The following is a 16,236-nucleotide window of genomic DNA, read 5'->3' on the forward strand; positions in this document are numbered from 1 at the left end:
CCAAAGGGATCCATGACAGCAAAAAAGATTAAGTACCCTCTACTGTACAGCAGTATTACTAATAACCTTCCCCAAATGACAGTAAATGTTGATATCGTCATCTGATACAAGGGAAGGAAATAAACCAACTTCCCCCAGAGAAGCCACTTCTGTGGACGTCAAAGATGTTTGTGAACATCCAAGGGGCTTTTCCATCTTGTTCAGGACTTAACTTCTTTGAATTATGTTTGTTTTAGAGTCCAAAGCCAAGGACTGCCCCTAAGTCATCCCAGAGAGGAGTGTGTTCTATACTTCCTGTGTGCTGTCTTGCCTCCCTTGACAGCCCCTTCTGGGGCTTTACGACCACTTCTGAGAAAAGCCAGTCCTCACGTCTGACCTTTGTATTTTCCAACTTATAGATAGGCAATGGGGAAGAAGGAACCGGTTAAAGTCAGGAAGGAAAAGGAGAACCACCAGGGTGTTGTTGAGTGGCTTGCAAGAGTTCCAAAGTCATCTACTGGTGGCAGGGGCAGAGAGTGAACAGAAGGAAAGAAATCACCAGGGGTGTGCAGGTCTGCATCGTTCATGAATTCCCTTTTTATTGCAGGGCTCAAAGAAATAGCTGAGGAAGCAGGTTGCTGTACTGCTTACAAAAAGAATTGTGGGCTGGCTACTGTGTTTTATAGCTTTCTCACACTCTAACTCCTCGCTCTTCCCCAAGCCTTCCTTTCCTCAGTCTTTAGTCTTAATCCTATCGAGTTCTGTTACAAGGGTATACAGAAAGACACTGTGGGAGACTGGTTTTGAGATTCTAGGAATACATGAATAGCTAAGTGATCTAATCAGTTTCCTCGTGTTTCTCATGTAGGAGCCCCTCAATGTCAGCGTGAAAGCCACCCAGGTGCCGAGCGCCAGGCAACTACTGATGTGATCAGTTGGTATAGCATGAATCCCACAGGCGGCCCTGCCAAGTCAGTGCCATTTGGGGATTCTGGGTGGGTAAGAATACAGGCCACAGGGTCAAGGGTAGAGCACTGGGATTTTATTTGTTAGCTCTAGGTACCATGACTTTGACATTAATAAGCAAGACCAGTGAATGAGCAGCAACACATTTCTTTTGTCATTGTGCTTCCAAAGCACCAAAAATGGAGCTATTTATTATTATTCTTATTTTTACTGTTTCGTCCTATCTTCCACACACGAGACAGATCTTGCTGTATACTGGCTTGTTTCTAATTTATCAGTAAATTATTATGCAATTTATGGGGGGGAGGGGGGCTGTCATGTAGTACCACATTTATGTCGTTAGAGGATTACAACATGCACATTCTACTGATGGGACTCGGGCCACAAGAATACGAGTAGAACGGTTATGGGCAGAGACTGGTCCGGACAGGTTCACGCTCACACCAACTATGGGCTGGGAAGGTACCGATGGCAGTCCTTCCCTGGGTGTGGGAACGTCACACGCATGCACAGGTGATACGGTGGACGGAGGACTGAGGTGAAGGACGGGACACCAGGCGGGGGCAAGGGCCGTTCTCAGCTGTGCACAGCCAGCCTCTGCTCCGTGAGGGAGGCCTGCTGGGCCACCGTCTTGTTCTCATGGCTGCGAAGCTTGGATACGACTTCTAGAAATGCCAGACTCTGCACCTCCTTGTGAAGAATTTCTGCAAGAGAGAATTCAGGGATTTAGAAATGCCTCCTCTCTTCTCCACACACAAAGGTCCTTGATAGAGACAGTGCCCTTTCAGTGCTCAAAGGTAATGATCAGGAATGAATCCGGCCCCAAAGAAGCACAGGACCAGATCCTAGGGTTCTTTTTTGGAAGGATGATCTGTGGGTCTTTCTTCCACTGATGCCAATCACGGCTCACTCCATGCTTAGTCAATCATTTCGTGAGTCTTTCCAGTCAAAACAATCCTCGCCTGATGGTTAGTTCTCTGGTGAGAAGCTTTCTTCAAGTCTCAGCTAAAAACCCACCTTCCATTCCCCTTTCATTCTAAGTGGCTTCCTTCCATTGATTACACTCTGTACACTCTCCTACCCCCAGACTGGGAACTCCTTGAGAGCAGGGACTGGTTTTGTATCCCCAGAGTTTAGCACAGTGCCCAGCAAATAGGAGGAGTTGACTGACGAGCTAGCTTAGGTTTCAAGCAACAGATGAGACCTTTGTTAGGCCCATAATCAAAACCTTTACAGCTTGGTAGGCCCTGGCTGAATGTGCTAGTGTTGAAAATTCAGGGCCTCCTCTACACTACTATGAGTCAATAGAAGAATCTATGATATTAATAGCTGGTGTCCAAAACCTTAGGATCACAGGGCAGAGGGTCTTAGTATACTCTCCAGGGTTCTTTACATTTTTTGTGCAGAGGATTTATAGGCTTCCAAGAGCCAATAGATGGAGGAGTAAGTCGCTTGCACTCTCTCTTATTGACCTCGGATAGCCCCAAAAATACTGCCTCAGGAAAAACCCTAGAATAGCTGAGCCAGCCGAAAGACAGAACGAATAGCCTGGAGAGCATCTTTCAGGAAATCATCAAGGAAAACTGCCCTGAGGTCCTAAAACCAAAAGGTAAAATAGTCATAGAATTCACCAATCACTTCCTGAAAGAGATCCCAAATTGAAAACTCCAAGGAATATTGTAGCCAAATTCCAAAATTACTGTGGGCAGCCAGAAACAATTTATATATCATGGAACCACAGTCAGAATTATGTAGGACCTTGCAGCTTCTTTGTTAAAAGTTTGGAGGGCACGGAATACAATATTCCATAAGGCAAAGGAGTTTAGATTACAACGAAAGATCAACTACCCAGTGAAATTGAGCATAATCTTTCAGGGAAGGAGACTGACATTTAATGAAACAGGGGGCTTCCAAGGTTCCTCATGAAAAGACCAGAGCTCAACAGAAAATTTGATCTTCAAATACAATACTCAAAACAGGCATAAAAAGGTAAACAGGAAAGAAAAAAAAAACACATGCTATTAATAAGGGCAAACTGTTTTACATCCCTACAAGGGAAGATGACACTTGTAACTCTTGAGAACTGTAATGTTATTACATTTAAAAAGAGTATACATAGACAGAGGGTGTGGGTATAAGTTGACTTGGATGTGATGAAAAAAAATGTGATAAAAAAAAGTGGTGAAAAGGGATTGTACTGGAAGAAGAGGAAAGGAGGTGGCAGACAAAGGTAAATTACATCATACGAAAAGGCACAAAAACCATCACAATAGAGGGAAAGAAGAGAGAGAGATGAGCATTGTTGGAACCTTACTCTCATCAGATTTGGCTCAGAGGGAACATTAATCAAGTAAAGAAATCTAACTTACCTCATAGGAAGTAGGAGGGGAAAGAGGAAAGAAAAGGGAGGGGATGGATAGACGGGGGAGAAGAAGCAGTAAAGCAAACCAGGAAGAAAAGGAAAGGGGCTGATAGAAGTGAGGAGGGAAAGGGAGAAAGGAGAGAGAAAAGCATAAATGAGGGAAAACAGGATGGAGAGAAAGACACAAATAGTAATCCTAACTGTGAATGGAATGAACTCTTCCATAAAAATGGAAGTGGACAGCAGAATGGATTAAGAGCCATAATCCTACAAATGCTGTTTACAAGAAAAACATTTGAAGCAGAAGGATACGCAAGGAATAAAGGTAAAAGACTGGAGCAGAATATATTATGCTTTAGCTGAAGTAAAAAAGCAGGAGTAGCCATCCTAATCTCAGATACAGCAAAAGCAAAAATAAATCTAATTAAAAGAAGAGAAGTTAAGGGAATTAATTACAGGAAGAAACAGATAAAACTGTATTAGTGGGGGACCTCAACCTCCCTTTCTCAGAACTAGATAAAGTTAACTACAAAGTAAAGAAGAAGTTAAGGAGATTAATAGAATTTTAGAACAATTAGTTATGGTGACCTCTGGAGAAAACTGAATGGGGATAGAAAGGAATATACCTTTTTCTTGGTGATACATGGCACCTACACAAAAATTGTGTATTAGGGCATAAAAACCTCACAATCCAATGCAGAAAGGCAAAAATATTAAATGGATCTTTTTCAGATCATGGTGCAATAAAAATTACATGTAATAAAGGGCCTAAAAAAAAACTAAAAATTAATTGGAAACTAAATAATCTAATCCTAAAGAATGTATGGGTCAAACAACAAATTAATAATTTCATCTAAGAGAATGACAATAATGACACAACATACCAAAACTTTTGGGATGCAGCGAAAGTGATTCTTAGGGGAAGTTTTATATCTCTAAAGGCCTACATGAATAAAGAAAGAAGAGATCATTGGATTGGGTATGCAACTAAAAAAGTTAGAAAAGGAAGAAATTTAAAATCCCTAATTAAATACCAAATTAGAAATTCTGAAAACCAAAGGAGAGATTAATAGAAATTAAATTAAGAAAACTGTTGAACTAATAAATAAAACTAAGAGCTGGTTTCATGAAAAAAAAAACAATAATATAGATAAGCCTTCGGTTAATTTGATTTAAAAAAAAAAGAAAGACCAAATTATCAGCAACAATAATGAAAAAGGTGAATTTACCACCAATGAAGAGGAAATCAAAACAATAATTAGGAGTTATTTTGCCCAACTGTATGGTGAGAAATTTGACAATCTTAGTGAAATAAATGAATATTTACAAAAATATAGATTGCCTAGACTAACAGAAGAGGAAATAAAATACTTAACCCTATTTCAGAAAAAGAAATTGAACAAGCCTAAATTCCTTAAGAAAAAATCTCCAGGACCAGATGGATTTTTTTTTTTTTGCCTTTTTGGAGGGCAAATGGGGTTGTTACTTGCCCAAGGTTACTCACCTAGTTTTTTGTGTGTGTACGTGTTAAGTGTCTGAGGCCAGAACCAAACTCAGGTCCTCCTGACTCTGCAGCCAGCACTTTCCTCACTGTGCCACCTAGCCACCCCTGACCAGATGGATTTTCAAGTGAAGTCTATTAAACATTTCAAGAACAACTAATTCCAATACTATATAAAGTATTTTGGAGAATAGGCAAAGGAATCCTACCAAATTCTTTTTATGATACAAATGCGGTGCTGATAGCTAAACTGGGAAGAGCCAAAACAGAGAAAGAAAATTACAAACCAATATTCCTAATGAATATAGATGCAAAAATTTTAAATAAAATATGAGCAAAGAGATTACAGCAACTTATCTTGAAGATAATACACTATGACCAGATAGGATTCACACCAGAAATGCAAGGCTGGTTCAATATTAGGAAAACTATCAGCATAATTGAGCATATCAACAACAAAATAAACAGAAATCATATGATTATCTCAATACATGCAGAAAAAGCATTTGACAAAATGCAACACCCATTCCTATAAAAAACACTAGCGAGCACAGGAATAAATGGAATCTTTCTTAAAATGATAGGTAGCATCTATCTAAAATCATCAGCAAGTATTATATGTAATGGGGATAAACTAGAAACATTTCCAGTAAGATTGGGGGTGAAACAAGGGTGTCCATTACGTTAGCTTTAGCAATAAGAGAAGAAAAAGAAATTGAAGGAATTAGAACAGGCAAAGAAGAAACAAAGCTTTCATTCTTTGCAGATGATATGATAATCTACTTAGAGAATTGGAGAATCAAGTAAAATATTACTTGAAATAATAATTTTAGCAAAGTTGCAGGATATAAAATAAACCCACACAAATCATCAGCATTTCTATATATATTGCTAACAAACCCCAACAGCAAAACAGAGAAATTTCATTTAAAGTTACTATAGACATTTAAAATATTTGGGAGTCTACCTGCCAAAACAAACCCAGAAACTATATGAACACAATTACAAAACACTTTTCACAAAAATAAAGTCAGATCTAAATAATTCAAAAAAATATCAGTTGCTCATGGGTAGGCCTAGCTAATATAGTAAAAATGACAATTCTACCTAAAGCAAATTACTCATTCAGTGCTATACCTACCAAACTACCAAAAAAATATTTTATAGAGCTAGATAAAACTATCAAAATTCTTCTGGAAGAACAAAAGTTTCAGAATATCAAGGGAATTAATGAAAAGAAATGGAAGGTAAGGTGTCCTAGCTGTACCAGATCTTGAATTGTATTATAAAGTGGCAATCATCAAAGAAATAGAGTTGGTGGATTAGTGGAATAAATTAGGTGTGAAACACACAAATCAACAACTACCACGTGTGTGATGACTGACTTTGTTAGACTTAGCTCTTCTCAGAAATGCAAGGACTGAGACATCTCCAAAAGACTCACAATGGAAAATGCTGTCCATATCCAGAGATAGAACTTTGGAGTCTGAATGCAGATGGAACCATACTATTTTCTCTCTTTTTGTTTGATTCTCCTTTCTCGTGGTTCCTCCCATTAGTTCTAATGCTTCACTACATCATGACTAATGTGAAAATGTTTAATATGAATGTGTAAGTAAAGCTTATATTAGACTACACTGTCTAATATAAGTGTCTTGGGGAGGGGGAAGAAGGAGAGGGAGAAAATTTAAAACTCAAAATCTTATGGAAGTGAATGTTGAAAACTAAAAACAAATAAATTAATTATATATTTAAAAATTTTATTGTGTAGTGGACCTTTTTTTTTTGCAGTCTGATGAAGGTCTACTTCTTAGAAAAAATATTTTAAAATTGCTCAATAAATGTCAACTTTCAGTTCAAGGCTAGTGAAAATAAAGATATTCTTTTCTCCACTCGTCTAAGTTTAAGGACCACAGGTTAAGACCCTCTGATCTAGTCCCACAGTTTTTTAGGGATAAAAGCAGAAATGGATAAAGGTGGCTACCTGGTTCAGTGGATAGAATGCTGGACTGGAATTCAGGAAGACCTGAATTCAATTCCTGCCTAAGACACTTACTGTGTGACCCTGGCCAACTCACTTTGATTCTGTCTGCCTCAGTTTCCACCTCTGCAAAAGGAACACTAACCCCTACTTCACAGGGGTGTTGTAAGGCTCAAATGAGATGACGTTGGTGATTTTATTCCATCCCCATCACAGTCCTGCACAGTGCAGTTCTCACATTATCAGTCTTGTTTTACAATTTAGACCCAGGACTTGTCCAAGGTCACAGGTGTCCAAAGTGCACCTGGATGCATGATACATGAAGCAGATATAAATGCAAGCTGACAATCAGTCCTGGCTGGCTACCTTCCACGTCTGTAATGATGGGGCTAGAGAGGCACCAAACAGAAGAGAGGCTGTGAAAAGTCACACATATTTGATTCCACTAGTCGGCACACAACTCAAGGAGGCTGCTGATAAGGAAGTCCCCAAAGATACCAAAATATTTATAGCAGCAGTTTTGTGGTAACAAAGAAGATGCCCATTGATTGGGGAAGGGCTAAACAAATCGTGGTACATTGATATAATGGAATATTACTGAGCTGTAAGAAAAGTTGAATTGAGAGAAGCGTGTAAAGATTTGCACAGTGTGGTACAGAGTGAATTAAGCCAAGCATCAATACATACAGCGACCACAACAATGTAAATTAAAAGAACTACATAACAATCACAAGCAAATGTTTTGAAAATACAAAGAAAAAGCACAGCTCCAAAGAAATGACAGGAGAAGGCACCTCCAGCTCCATTGCTTTTCAGGCCTCAAAGACCCATGGATGTGATGTGGTATACTGCCCATATGTTCAGACCTTTGTGATGTAGTGATCAGCTTGGTGATTTTTTTTCTCTTTTTCCTTAAAAAGAGAATCATACAGATTTTAGACCACATACAAAAACCAAGTTGTTGGCATTTAAAGGTAAGCACTTTGTGTGACGACATCAACAGCTGATATATTAGAAGAGGCACCAAACCATAGCCAAAGAAATATTTCTATAAATGAAATCCAAATACAGACAGAAACTTCAGTTGGATGGAAGTATAGACAGATATTAGGTATTTGATCTCCTCAAGATCAAAAGTCAAGGTTTTCTTGTGCCCCAAATACAACCACCAAAACTCTAGCTCATGCAGTAGCCTCATGTGTGTAAATCATTGATGTTTTCTTCAAAAAAAAAATGTCAGGAGACACTGAATGTGACAAGGAATAGAAATCACAAAACAAATCTGAAAATGTGTTTATCATATCAGATAGGAAACAAGAGGTTACTAACTATCTGCAATCAGATCATTGACTGGTTACAGCAAAAGTCAACATGAATACCAAATACAAAACAAGATAAGAAAAAGATGCTGTATCTATTTAAGTTGGGAAACAGATAAAAGTAAAGACATCACCAGTCACCATCTTTTAGAGACCCTAGCCACTGCAATATAGTCATCACAATAAGGAGGACTGAAGAACATAGAAACTACCTTAGGTGACAAACATATTACCACTTTAACAAGTGGAGAGACAAGGCAGTCAACAGCAATACCAGTTTAGAACCGAATTTGCAAAAATATTGAGAGAAGCCAAAGACTTGTCAATCATACAAAAGTCTCCTACCTCTATATCATGATAGCAAGAGTCATGCAAGAGCAGAATTACTTCACAAAACAGTAAAAAACAGTTGAAGGGAAAATAGACATAACTAAGACAAATCTGTTAGTATTGTCACAATATATAATCACTTATTAGTGATGAAGGAGACATTGCATTTGGATTCTATTCTAGTACCTTAGCTCCTGATATGGTATGTGAAGAAGTAGAAGTTGACTTAAAAAAGATGAAACTTAACCTAGACCTAACCTAGTACACACAGAAGAAATAGCTGCTGGAAATGACACAATATTAAAAGTATTCAAGAGATAAATTTTCAAACTATCTTAAAGAGGAAAAAAATTCAAAAGGATGGAAAAGATCACAGATGGCCTTATGATCCCTAGAAAGGTGATACATTGGAAAGTACAGATACATATTTACATTTTAAAAATCTTTATAAAATCTTGGCCATGGACAACCATGAAACAAAGAAAGATAAAAAATGGCCCTTCGTATTGTATGAGCCCTCTTCTGCTACTAGGATGATAGCTGCAGGCAGAGGGGAGAGAGGGTATTAAGAATTACACTGTTTTTAGACCATCAGCAAGCTTTAATTTGACTTTCACTACTTCAAATTGCTATTTTTATTCAAATACCAATGGCTAGACATTACTGGAGGAGCTGAATCTCATCGATCTTGACATTCTTGCTATAAACAAAACCAGAAGAAGGAAGCTGCAGGTAAATGGAAGGATTGCTTACAGGTACTTCTGAGGGAAGCATAGAAATGAGGGGCAGAGAGGACTTTATTGTATGCCCCAATGCATTTCTTGATTGGTCATAATATATTGTAGCACCAGTGCTACGTATTTTGAAAAGACCATCATAAAAATAACTGCCACCTATGTTCATGTTGCCATGGATGAATTGATAGAGAAATCCCATAAAGAACTTGGTAAGACTTTCCAAATAAAATCAATATGCCCCATGATACTTGCTGACTTCTTATTGATTCCTTGCCGAATTCAAAGGAACAGAGAGAAAGCTATGGGCAAGTTATGGTTCAGATGAAAGAAATGAGAGAAGCCAAAAACTTGCCAATCATACAAAAGTCTCATAACTCCATAGCATGAGGATATTTTTTTTTAAAAAGAAAGAAATGGTAGGTGCTAGACAGAGTTATCAGCAACATCACAATAAAAGGAAAATGAATATACTTTAGTAGATAGTAAGACTTCTTATGGATATGGGAGTTATTGCTGGGTTCGCTGTCTCAATAGTCAACCCATCAACTCATCCCAGCTAAGATCAAATTTATAACAAACAAGTAGAAACAACAGTAATCAGGAAAAAAAACAGGGTGTACAATTAAGAAGATTTAACTCTGAATTAGGCTATTGAAAGAAAAAGAGAAATGTACAACAGAAATGACATTGACACTCATAATAATTTCATTCATATATTAAACTAAAGTGAATTAGCTACCAAAACAAAGAGATCCAAAGACCCCAGAAAGCATCTTAGTCGGAAAACATTTAACTTACTTGCCAAACGGAGAAAGATGGCTGCCAAAGGGAACACAGGGTTAGAATATAAATTCCTCTCTACAATCTTAAAAAGAAGGATGATGGAAGATTATAAATAATCTTGTCTCATAAATCAAAAAGCAGATTAAAGAAAACTTATCAATATAATGCAACATGCAATGTCATCTTAAGAGCATCTCCAAGACGAAAAGAGAAAAAGGAATACAAACAGAAGAGAAATGAGAAAGATTTATAAGAAATCTTTTCTACAAACTTACTTTTCTATCAAGGATAGCAATTTGAACCCTAATTTCACAGTACCTGAGGTAGAGGAGGTAGAAATGGCACAAAGGAGAACAAAGGTGGGGAAAATAGCTGGATAGAATCAATTATAAATACAGAAGATATGTGCTGGAAGCAATACAAGTACGAGGGTGCTGAGAATGATATGCAAGGTATCTGAAAGAAGGAAAGATAGCAGAGGTATGGGGAAAAACCATCTCAAACCTCATTAATGTCCAAGAAAAAGTGACCGTGAAAATAAGGGCCATTACAGTTCTATATACCTATTGTCCCATCGACTCAGAATCTTTATGAAGGTCGTGTTCACAAGGATTGGAGGCAACATCAATAGGGCTATATAAGGAACTAGCAAGTAGGATTTTGTAAGTGATACTCAATAATGGACCATATAGGCACCATCTCACAACTGACTAAGAGATGGAGAAAATACCAGATATCATTGTGCTTATTGTTTGCTGATTATGAAAAAGCATTTGACTCAGTAGAATAAAATGTTACCTTCAGGTTCTTTTAAAAGAAAGTACCTTCCAACCATATATCAAGATCATTCAAGATTCCTTGGAAGATGCTACAACAGAAATAACCTTTCTTAATACTGTATGATAATACATATTAGGAGAGGCATAAAACATGGAAATACATGACAGTCAAAAGTATCTGCCTCTGTTCTGGAGGGCATCTAGCACAGAGGATAGGCCAAGGAAAGATTCCCCATGGATGGTGAAGCCCCCTAGACAACCCTGATAATACATAACACTCTTGATTGCATCAAGTCCCAAGACATGGCAGAACCTCATGGATCTGTAATCACTTAAGAGTGTAGCTTATCCATCCATCCATAAAAGACAAAATGGATGAAGGATATCTATCATCCAGTTTCAATATGCATTTGAATGCTTATAGAGCTTGTCCAACAGTATGTATGCCTGAGACCAACAATACAGCTTGGTCCAGGGTTAAGGATGAAGAGAAGGCTGGATTGCTTTTCAGAAGTTGCAAAACACTTACTGTCCCCAAGGTTCCCATAATAGCAAAGGCCCAACTTATACAAACATTTTAGTGGAATTGGTATGGCAGTGGGACCTGGAAGACCACTGACTCTGAGGAACTAAGATGAGCACCGTAGACAAGGCAATGGAAAGATGGGATGAGCGAACTGCAACATGTATTCATAAAGAAACTCCTTAGATGTACAGGAGTAAAGGAGGGTATGACAGAAAGAGAAGATGAGTGAGTCATGCAAAAGGTGCAAGAGATGCCCTATTGGCATGAGATATTGTAATAAAGTGAGAAAGACCTCCAGTAGAGGTGGACCCCCTATGTGCATGAATGAGAATCACACAGGATAGGCAGGAATGAATAGGTTGAGATCTGCATTTTGGAGGTAGTTCCAAAATCGATGGAATCACAGATCCACTGGAGTACTGAGTATAAAACCTAGAAGATTTTGAGGATATCCTTCATGAAAACACGAGAAGGAACAAGCAGGCTTCCACAGATGGTTTTCTGTAGCAGGTCCTCTGTGGGAGGACATGGACAGGAGTGTTATAGGATGAGAATTAGATGTTGGGATGTGCATCAATGGAATAAGCACCAGCCCAGAGGAGATGGCAGAGACATGAAACATTATTACAAACTTCAGTTAGATCTCACTTATATCAGGCAAAAATAAAGAGTCTGGAAGATTTCACAAATATATTATCAGGAATGCAGGGATGGCAAAGAGATCATAAAAACGGTAAAAGGACCTTCATGTACAAAAATATTTACAGCAGTCCCATTTGTGGTGGCAAAATATTGGCAACTGAAGGAAATCAGTTGGGGAATGGTTGAACAAACTGTGGCATATGAATGTAATGGAATACTTTCGTTCAATAAGAAATGATGAGCAGGCAGATTTCAGAAAAACCTGGAAAGATTTGTATGAACTGATGGACAATGAAATAAGCAGAACCAGAAGAACGTTGTACACAGTATCCGCGACATTGTGATGACTGCCTATGAATGACTCATTTCTCTGCAACACAATGATCCAAGAAAAGTACAGAGGGCTCATGAAGGAAAATGCCATCTGCATCCAGGTAAAGAACTGATGGACTGAATGCAGAGGGAAGCACACTTTTTTCACTTAAACTTTATTCTACTTTGTGGTTTTTTCCTTTTGATCTGTTTCTTCTTTCACAACTGTGAGTAATATGGAAATGTTTTACATGATAGCAGATGTATAACCTACATCAAATTGCCTACCATTTTAGGAAGAGGGAAGGATAGAGAGGGAGGGAGAAAAATTTGGAACTCAAAATCTTGTAAAAATGAATGCTAAAAATCGTCTTGACATGTAAATGGAAAAATAAAATACTATTAAAAAAGAATGCAGAGATGATTTAACATAAAGCAAACTATTAACATAATTGATTACATTAATAAAAGTAAAGAAAAATCATATCAACAGGTACAGCAAAAGGTTTTGATAAAGTGCAAAACTCATTTTTCTATTAAAAACACTTGAAAGTACTGGTATAAATGGATTTTCCCTCAAATTGATAAAAAGCATTTATCTAAAACTATTAGCAAGCATTATTTGTAATGGGGATAAGCTGGAAGAAATCTGAGTCTGTTTCAGATGAACTATATATAACTAAACTTTCTATTTCATTTTATTACTGCATTTTTGGCTGACACTGATTTCCCTTCTAGGTTTCTTACTCCCTTTTCCCCCCTAGTTTTTCTGTTTTGTTTAACTCTCATTAAACAAAAAACTGTAATTGTGGATTCTCGGCCTATGATATTTTAGGGTGACGGAACAGAGTAAAAGGAGCAGGGGTGAGAATTCAGGAAACCTGGCTTTTTATCCCTCTTTGTTATTTACTAACTCTATGACTTTTCCTATGTGGGTTCACTGTCCTCATTTGTTGAAAAAAAAAAAAAAGAATGAGACTTGGTATCTCTAGAATCCCTATCCGTTCTAAATCTTATCACTTGATAGCCTAGATTCTGAAAGCCAATGTGTCAAAAAGTTACCAGCCTCCTATGCACAGGACAGGTTAGACGATAGCCACTCATCACAGGATATGTGAGTACTCATCTGCATCAACAGGAAAAATCCACATGGGCCATGCCACAGTTTTACATAACTTGCGTTTTTTCCCCTTCAATGAAATTCACTGAGTTTTCCCCAAGTGTCTCCTCTGTTCACTGTGCTATGCGAGGCACTGAGGCCATGAAGATGATACAGAGCACGGCCTCTGACCTCACGGGGGTGCCAACTCAGTAGAGAGTACAATACAAATACACAACTAAGTATACCACAAGGAGAATATATATGGAAAGAATGGAATGGTAAGAGATTCAGGAAGGGACAGAGTTGTGAAGACTTCACAGAGGAAGTGGCCTGAGATCTTGGGCTCACATCTGGTGTTTCCATTTATTACCTGCCAGGAACCAGCTGCATATGTGGAGGGAGATCTCAACATCCACAACCTAGAAGAGGTACTGGACATGGGAAGCACTGGAGGAGTCAAGGAACTTAAAAAAGGAACTCAGCAGCTGCAAATTCTCATCCTGGCCCCACTGGCATCTCCCTGCGGGAAGCCACCTCAAGATCTCCCTGTGTACCCGTTTGGCCCTGTGTAAGTAGGCCAGATGTGGTAACAGTGACCAGAAATGACAGTAAATATAGAAATGCCCACTGTGATGCCCAGTACAGCATTCTCCCTGGATGATGGTACTTCGGGCAAGCACTGAACATTGGTTTTATGTCAAAGAAACACATATTGGAGCTAGGTTGTGTTAGAGAAAAGGTTGCTCATTACTTTCATTTAGCATTGATTTCACACAGCTTTGGCTAGTCATGAGCCATTTCTGCAGCCTTCAAAAATCACATTGGAAGTGTTTTGAGGACATTACCCTAACAAAAGTTATCCTATGTCATGCTCAAACCACTGTCTAATGGATTTTTAAATCCAAAATCACTGTTCACTTTTCGGTATTTTATGCTTAATTGTTACCACAAATCAAACTGGAGGGAAAAACACTTACCAGATCCCATGAGAGCACAGATCAAGACCATGGAGTTATATTTTATTTCAGGAGCACTTCTCTCATCTGCTAACAGTCTGTGTAGAATCTGCACAAGCTTTGCATTTTCTAGATCCTTCTCAGCAGTGACTAGAATAGAATATAATTTATGTGTTAAGTCACATCCTTTAAATGTCTTTTTCCCTACCTCACTAAACACTTTTCTTCCTCTTTTAGAGAGTGGCTTTATCAAACCTCCCAACACAATATGACAAATGGCAAGGAGACAGATAATAGGGTGTTTATCTCAGACTCAGTGAACAGAGGAGGACCGGCTTAAACAAGTACCTCAGGAGCTTAGTTTTAGAATTCAGCATCAAAACAGCATAATCTGAAGACAAGACGCTCCTTGATGGAAAACGTTATTTTGAAAAACAAAGCATCTACTTGGTTAAAATAATCAATTCCATTTGAAAATAGAGGTCAAGTGGAAGATGACCATCTTAGGAGGAAAAAGCCCTTCTTGTTGATGAATGTGGACATTTTAAAAATTAGAAAAGGAGTTTTAAATTTTAATATATGAATAAAGAAAACAGGATGGTCCCAAATTGAGCCTGGTTTTAGGATTCTTGGAATTTTTCTGCATAGAAAAACATGACCTAGGTTCAAATACAGCATCATGAAAGTAAAGTCCCTTTATTAAAAAAGTCCCTTTATAAAGCTTTATACATCTAGCTAAATGTTCAAGTTGCTGGTCACTAATAAGCCTTGGAGCTAGGTATTGCAAGCATCATTATCCCCATTTTTTAAGATGAGGAAACTGAGACTCAGGAAGGTGAATGATTTGGTCATGGCACAGTAGTAGATAAAGCTATGGCACTGGTCCTTGAGTCAAGAAAATCCAAGTTCAAACCCAGTCTCAGACATTTACTAATCACTTAACCTCTGTCTGTCTGGATTTCCTCTTCTGTAAAATGGGGAAAACAATAGCACCTATGTTCCAGGGTTGTTGTGAGGATAAACTAACATTTGTACAAATAAAATAATATTTACATAGTAACTTAAGACTTTCTCAAAGAAAACTTTTCTGATATTCTAGAACCAGAGGGCAGAACAGAAATGGAAAGAATTCACCGATGGCCTCTTGAAAAAGAGCCCAAAAAGAAAACTCCTAGGAATATTATAGCCACATTTCAGAGTTCTCATATCAAGGAGAAAATATTACAAGCAGCCAGGAAGAAACTAATTGAGTATTGTGGAAACACAATCAGGATAACACAAGATCTAGCAGTTTCTACATTAAGGGATCAAAGGGTTTGGAATATGATATTCCAGAGGTCAAAGGAGCTAGGATTAAAACCAAGAATCACCTACCCAGCAAAACTGAGTATCATGTTTCAGGGGAAAATATGGTCATTCAATGAAATAGAGGACTTTCAAGCATTCTTGATGAAAAAACCAGAGCTGAACAGAAAAATCTGACTTTAAAATACAAGAAGCAAGAGAAGCATGAGAAGGTAAACAGGAAAAAGAAATCATAAGGAACTTATTAAAGTTGAACTATTAACATTCTTAAATGGAAAGACAATAATTGTAACTCATGAGACTTTTCTTGGTATGAGGATAGTTGAAGGGAATATATATGTGTGTGTGTGTATATACATATGTATACATACATTTATATGTTTATATAGGAGGGAGTATGTGTGTATAAATACATATGTGAGTATGTGTATACATGTGTACATGTATACATAGACAGAGGGCACAGGATCGGTTGAATAGGAAGGGATGATATCTAAAAAATAAAATTAATAGGGTGAGAGAGGAATATAATGAGAGGAGATGGGGAGAGACACAATGGGGTAAACTATCTCATATAAAAGAGGCAAGAGAAAACTGTTACAGTGGAGGGGAAGAACAGGAAGGCAAAGAGGAATGGGTCAACCTTAGTCTCACTG

At 37.9% G+C, this 16,236-nt stretch overlaps 1 protein-coding gene across 6 annotated transcripts in view; it reads right to left on the minus strand.

The window, feature by feature from the left end:
* Positions 1 to 1,006: 1,006 nt before the first annotated feature.
* RAP1GDS1 (Rap1 GTPase-GDP dissociation stimulator 1) overlaps positions 1,007 to 16,236 on the minus strand; it is a 221,049-nt gene continuing 205,819 nt past the window's right edge. For all 6 annotated transcript variants that reach the window (XM_069094364.1, XM_069094356.1, XM_069094347.1 and 3 more), the window contains 2 exons: positions 14,297 to 14,425; positions 1,007 to 1,649 (listed from right to left, as the gene is read on the minus strand). In XM_069094364.1, coding sequence (XP_068950465.1) covers positions 1,522 to 1,649; positions 14,297 to 14,425 — 257 coding nt within the window. In that variant the 3' untranslated portion in view covers positions 1,007 to 1,521. The remainder of the gene's footprint in view (positions 1,650 to 14,296; positions 14,426 to 16,236) is intronic.

Source organism: Petaurus breviceps, unplaced genomic scaffold, assembly GCF_028583685.1.
Source record: "Petaurus breviceps papuanus isolate PSGF00001 unplaced genomic scaffold, PetGlider_PUasm1.0 126, whole genome shotgun sequence".
In the NCBI taxonomy this organism is placed as follows: Eukaryota; Metazoa; Chordata; class Mammalia; order Diprotodontia; family Petauridae; genus Petaurus; species Petaurus breviceps.